The following is a 6,739-nucleotide window of genomic DNA, read 5'->3' as shown; positions in this document are numbered from 1 at the left end:
CTGTTCTATTGACGCTCTCTTGTGTAGAAGTTACTCTCAACTCAGTTTTGACCAAAAAGTCTTAATTTCGAAGTTAAAAAAGCAGCTTCCTTCAAACTCAAATGATTGTGTTGTGCGGGGGGCAGGTTCTGGTCCTCCATCAATAGCTAGCAGCCATGAAAAGAGGGGTTAATTTGTAAATTCCAAAGAGAGTACTGTAGGCATTGAAAAGATACTAGTACTATTAGGAGACTGACAAAAGGAAAGACTAATATTATTGTATATGGATCTACTGCCACTGTTGTGCATGTATTTATGCATGCAAAGTTACTGTGCCCACGAAATAGTGATTCTCTATGTATTTTGTTTTCTTTCTTGACCATTTTTCTTATTTTTCTTTTCTTTTCTTAGTATGGGTCCAATTGTTCTCAGACGAATATTATACACTGTATAATGTTTTATACTATCAGATTATCTGAAAGTCAATTACAAATGATTTTTTTTTAATTATATGCAAAATATATATATGTCACCGTAGACAAATTAAAATTTACACTGTTAGTCATGTCAAGTATATTTTTTAAAAAGGAAAAAGAAAAGAGAAAACATTTTAATTATCAATCTCTTCACAAAGAAGGAGCTTATTAAAGGTGACCCTTCAACAATACCTGGTGAAGATGAAAAGCTAAAAGCAAAAAAGATCCTTTTTATTATCTTCCTCATGGTGTTAGCTCTTTCCCTTTTCCCACCTTCTTCAAACTTTCTCCTCCATAGTTTATCATGTTAATTACTAGAGTTTCATTTTTACAAGAAACCTAATATTAATACAGCCTCTTCTCCTTAGCCCTTTTACTAATTAATATTTTCTATGCCCCAAAACTCAAGAAAAGTAGTAATCAAGAATTCATCATGTTAAGCATTAATAACCCAAATTCCTCTTCCGACCCTTTCACTTCCTCAGAGAATGGAAATAATTGTGATAGAAGAAAAAGAAGGCCAGCAGGAACCCCAGGTACATAATTTAGCTTCTTCACTATTTATTTCCCCTATACTATGGTGGAAGCTTCGATCGACCTATCCAGAAAGATTGTCTCTAGTCATCTTGATATAAGATTTTATCTTGTTTCTATATATTTTACTATTTATTATTCTTGATCATATACTATAGTTAATTATGTATGCTATATATAGATCCAGATGCAGAAGTGGTATCCCTATCACCAAAAACGTTATTGGAATCAGATCAATACGTATGTGAGATCTGTAACCAAGGATTTCAAAGGGACCAAAATTTACAGATGCATAGGAGAAGGCATAAAGTACCATGGAAATTGCTCAAAAGAGAAACCCCAATAGTTCGAAAGAGAGTTTTTGTGTGTCCAGAACCAACTTGTCTACATCATGACCCTTGTCATGCTCTTGGTGATCTTGTTGGTATTAAGAAACACTTCAGAAGGAAACATAGTAATCACAAGCAATGGATTTGTGACAAATGCTCCAAAGGCTATGCAGTTCAGTCCGATTACAAAGCACATCTCAAAACCTGTGGCACTCGTGGCCATTCTTGCGATTGTGGCCGCGTCTTCTCAAGGTAATTTCTACACTGTCACTATTTTCTTTTTGTTTAGTTTTTGCTCTACTATTTTTGATGATTCTTGAGATTTGCTATTGATTACTCCCATATATTGGTTAAACCTTTCTGACTTGGAAAGTTTTTATTAGGAATTGATTTTTTGTAAGTCGTAACGCACTGTTTATGTGTAAAAGGAAAAAGCAAAGAGCGCAAAATGAGAAAGTTGTTTCCTTCAATGTGTAGCAGCCTTAATGATTTATTTTTGTTATACTTTAAATAGTCTCCTAACGATCAGGTTTCAATAATATAATATAATAGATCATTCTTGATACTTTAAAATTCTCCGTCAAATCCTATTTCTTTACTAATTAACATGTATGTGTATTCATGTTTCTATAAGGAATGTCATTGACTTCTCCAGAAATTATTCTGCTTGTTAATTTAATCTGTTCCTTAATTAATTCCAATATACTTCAAAAGATAGTAAAATATTAGCACGGTTTCGTCCCTTTTCTTTTTGGAACCCTTTTCATTCGGTTAAAGGAGTATTTATTCTAAGACCCATTTTAACCATATTCTCAACGTTTGGTCTTCATGTGTTATTAATTTCCCTTTTTCACCTGTCAGAAGTTTGGAGATTTTTTATCTTTATATAGAGTTATGGTACCCTATTTGATGAAGAAGTATGTTGATCAGATTCTCAAAAAATTCCATCATATTCGTGTCACGACATTTTTGAGGATTTGAGCAGCATAGGTGAAAGTGGTTAGCTTGTTTAACTTTTTCACCAGACCTTGAATAATCATCACTACCTAAATTTGCTAACTTTTCAAATAAGAAAATACTCCTAATTTGCATGAAATGATTCAATTTTATCTTTCTTTTATAGGGTGGAGAGCTTCATAGAGCACCAAGATGCCTGTAGCTTCAGCAGACTCCGATCAGATTCAAAATTTTTACAGCCAACAGCTTGCCTTTCTCGGACAGCTTCTAGTCCCACCCCCTCAAGTGACACTAATCTCACTACAGTTCCATGGCCTAGTTTCCTTATATCCAATAAGCCAAAAACTTTGACTAGTTCCAAAATATTTCTCAAGAATGACGTAAAGCAACACAATTTGGAGCTCCAGCTCTTGACTACTACTACTACTACATCTTCATCTAGCCCCTTTGATGTCTCTGTATCATCTAAACCGAACGATGGTCACTCCACTCATCTTCAACTCTCCATTGGTTCATCCGATTTCAATGAGAAAAATGACTCAGAAAATGACACGCACAAATCGAGAAATATTCCAAATTTGGATGCTGCATTGACGCTTAAAGACGAAGCGCGAGAGCGGTTGAGGCAGGCCACGGCTGAAAAGGCATATGCCGAAGAAACAAGAAAGCAAGCCAAGAGACAAATTGAATTGGCCGAGCAAGAATTCGCCAATGCCAAGAGGATTAGACGACAAGCACAAGGGGAATTAGAAAAGGCTCAAGCTTTGAAGGAGCAAGCAATCAGGCAAATTAATTCTACTCTTTCACAAATCACTTGTCATGCTTGCAAACAGCAGTTCCAAACTAAAAGTATAGCAACAACAAGTATAGTTCCTTCTTATGATATGGGGTTGAGCCACATTTCTTCAGGTTTAACAGAACACGAGATGTAACCAATAGATTTCGGTTTTTTAACGAAGTCCTTCTTTCAGCTAAATTGAAGCTCCTTAGTGTAATCTATTTCAGTATGCCGGTTTAATTTGAAGAGAGAGAAAAGTCATGGAGTTGACAAGAATGATGACTAAACTATACATCTCAAATTTTCTCAACGTTAGTTCCTCATCACCACTCTCTCTAGCTATGTTATATTTTTTTCATCTTTACTTTGATTTATTTTCTTTTTTCCTTTTTCCTTTTTGTTCATTTTTGGTTCTTTCTTGTATGAATATAAGTTTAGTTTAAAAAGAGTAATTAATTTGGTATTTGTTTATTCTAGTTCTTGCATGGTGACAGCCATCATGGAAATAATTTTCAGCAAGGTAATTATAATGTGAAATCATTTGGTTTATGGAAATTTGAACGGTTCTTGATTCTTCTTTTGATTCTTCTTTTGTACTGTCAGTCCTCTCTGTAACAAATATTTTTATATAACAATCATTCACTATAAAAGCCAAGTTTTCCTCAGAGCGGATTTTTTAAGTTATATTTTTTTTTACCTATAACAGCAACAATCACGTTTATAGCAGAATGCTCTTTGTAATATTACCCCTCTATATATAACATCCCTATAGAATCTTTAAGGTTACTAATAATAATTCTAAAATTATGCACACAATCTTTTCCATTACACAAAGTTTTTATTTTGCATAAGCCATAAGATTTGAAGATTTGCACATGATATCTTTTCCATTGGACAAATGCCAAAAATTATTTAGATAGAAGATTTAGTTGTTAAGCTCTTAGATTGTCTTCCAATGAGAGCTATTGGATACCTTTTTGTTGAAAATTTGGATACGAATCTTCGCCAATAATGAAATTTGCGAAACAAATTACAATTACAAAGTTCTTCCATTAATCTTGAAAGAATTTATTTTTTTAATATATTAGCTTTAATATTTAACTAGTGAAATATGTAACTAGTAAAATACGCATATCTTTTGAGATTTTAAGTTTGAATAAAAAATTTTATTTTTTATATGTAACATTAGAAAAGAAAAAAATAATTGATATTTGAATTATTTTTATCTATAAATGCCAAAAACTATTTCAACGTCAAATGTTATTATAGGTATATAATAGTCATTTATTATAAAAATAAAAAAATATCGGAAAAGACGAGAGTGTTATAAGAGAGTGTTATAAGGAGGATGACATTGATCATCTCTGTCGTAACTATTTCATTGAGCTGAGTGAGCCGTATTTCCTTCTTTTTATTTAATTTAAACAAAAAAGAAAAAAGAAAAGGAATAGTGGGAAAACAGCGAATTTAATATATTATCTGGTGTACTCTCAGATTTTAGTAGTGTTAGATTTTGTGTTTGGACTATTTGAAGATCTTTGTTGGCTAAGGTGGTCAGAGGATGGTAATGAACCCGTCCTGTCCAGGCAATAAATAACGATACTGCCATAATAATAATTGCATAAAATTGCACTCAAGTACGTTATTTACTGAACAATATGGGATAAAAAATATAGGAGATGTGATTTGAATTTCAGCTGGGATAACAATGCTGGTAGATGGTTTTTTTCAATCCAAGTCTTGATGAGCAAAGTGTTTGGCACTACTATTAGTGTGAGGTAATAGATACCGAGTGAAATAGTCAAAATTTCCCTAAGTTGGTCTAACATTACGCTTATAAATTTAAAAGTACTCTATATATATTACTCGGTGGGGTTGCTTAGTTGGGGAATAAGTTATTCTGAAATTATACTATTAGAATTAATTATTGATGAAATTATTTAGTGGTAATATTTTTATTGGTAGATATTTGATTCACTAGATTAAAAATCAGATATTCTTGGTATAATATAAAATATGTGTTTAGTGTATACTAGATGAGTTGGGATAAACTTATTTTTCAAATGACTTTGAGGAAAGAGCGTAAAGAGTATCTTTTTTATTGTAATATTTTATTTCAGGATTAATAATCTTGAAATTATTATCCCACGCTCAATGTAGGATAAACTTATATTACAATTATGGTATAAATTAATTTCGGGATTGATTATTCTGGATTAAAAAATGTAATCAAACGCGATAATACAATTCTGTATTTAATCTCGAAATTATTATCCCTAATTTTACCAACCAAACGACCCCTATATGTTTTATACATTCCTCTCTTTTTACTTTGTTTTGAACATGATGACACATTTACATGATATGCTCTTATCCGTTCGAAATATTATGATATGTTTAAAATTATTAAGAGTACTTATACTTTAAGAGTACTTTTACTATATAGCAAAAGTCTTTATATAAAAAAGAATTATATATTGTCCAATGTCCAGTCAAACAGAAGGAGTAACAAGTGTAAAAATAATGGCATAAAATTTGTAAGCAGAAGGGGGAGAGAGAGAATAGTCCTTTTACCCTCTGCTAGGTTGCAGAAATATATAAATGTAAAAGGAAGAACACCATGTTTTTCAGTGCAAAAGTTATAATGGTTGGTGACAGAAAGGTCACTCTCAAACCATCAGACACAAACAAACTCATTCATTCATTCACCAGTAGTCATCAATGCTCTCTTTTCCTTCTTTGTCTATCTCCATCAGAATCAGTGTAGCTAAGAGTACAGTTCCTGTGACCATAGCATCTTTCCTTTTGTGCATAGACCATTCAACTATGCCACAAACTCTTAGCTAGCGTTTGGCCATAGAGTCCCAAATTTATTTTAAAAAATTTGATTTGGATGAAGTTTAGTTTGAAAATGAAAATGTGTTTGGACATGATTTTTCAAAACATATTTCACTTTTTATTTGAAAAAATATAAAACATGACTTATATCCCACAAGTTCTAAAAACTATCACAAATACCCAATGGTACCATTATCACAAACCATAGTTCTGAACATAAATAAGTTTGGTACAAAATTATCATTTTTATAATGAACTATATAAATCATTAATTACAATAAAATCCCATTAGAGAATTATGGCTCCTAATTAAAAAGAAAAAGTTAACTGATATGAGTATTCAGAAAGTCATTTAGCCTACAAATCAGAAGCAAAAGTAAGATGCATAAAGGATTGAGCTGATAAGGGAGCATATTCATTAAATATTTAGTTGGTCATAATAAATGTGGGCTCTTTTACAAACTATAAATGTTTAGAGTAATATTTAAAAATTTAAAAAAATATAACAGTCATGTTTTGGCCCAAAATCAGCAATTGAGGTGATTTAGGGATTTTGGATTTGGGATTTTGCCAAAATGTGGGCAAAATCTATGGCCAAATATGTGTTTGCCAAATAAATTTCAAATTTATTTTGACAAAACTAATGGCCAAACGGGTCCTTAATTTGATGAAAAACTTGAAATCTAATCCCGCTTTCAGTTGGGAATTTAAAAATGTATCTCTAGCTTCTCGGGTTGAATTAGCCTTAAAATTATTGTCTTATATCCTGAACATGCGAGATCTCTTTAATTATATGGTCTTTGCCAATCCTTATGATCTCATGAGCCAGTCCATTTTCTTATCAAATT

General features: G+C 31.9%; 1 protein-coding gene across 1 annotated transcript; it reads left to right on the top strand.

Moving 5' to 3' along the window:
- Positions 1–644: 644 nt before the first annotated feature.
- Positions 645–3,626, top strand: LOC107795362 (protein indeterminate-domain 14). The gene is made up of 3 exons (XM_016617984.2): positions 645–991; positions 1,171–1,570; positions 2,442–3,626. The coding sequence occupies exons 1-3, from the start codon at positions 889–891 to the stop codon at positions 3,205–3,207; spliced, it is 1,269 nt and encodes a 422-aa protein (XP_016473470.1). The 5' UTR covers positions 645–888; the 3' UTR covers positions 3,208–3,626.
- Positions 3,627–6,739: the final 3,113 nt, after the last annotated feature.

This window comes from Nicotiana tabacum, chromosome 21 (assembly GCF_000715075.1).
Source record: "Nicotiana tabacum cultivar K326 chromosome 21, ASM71507v2, whole genome shotgun sequence".
In the NCBI taxonomy this organism is placed as follows: Eukaryota; Viridiplantae; Streptophyta; class Magnoliopsida; order Solanales; family Solanaceae; genus Nicotiana; species Nicotiana tabacum.
This window is presented reverse-complemented; position numbering and strand designations above follow the sequence as displayed.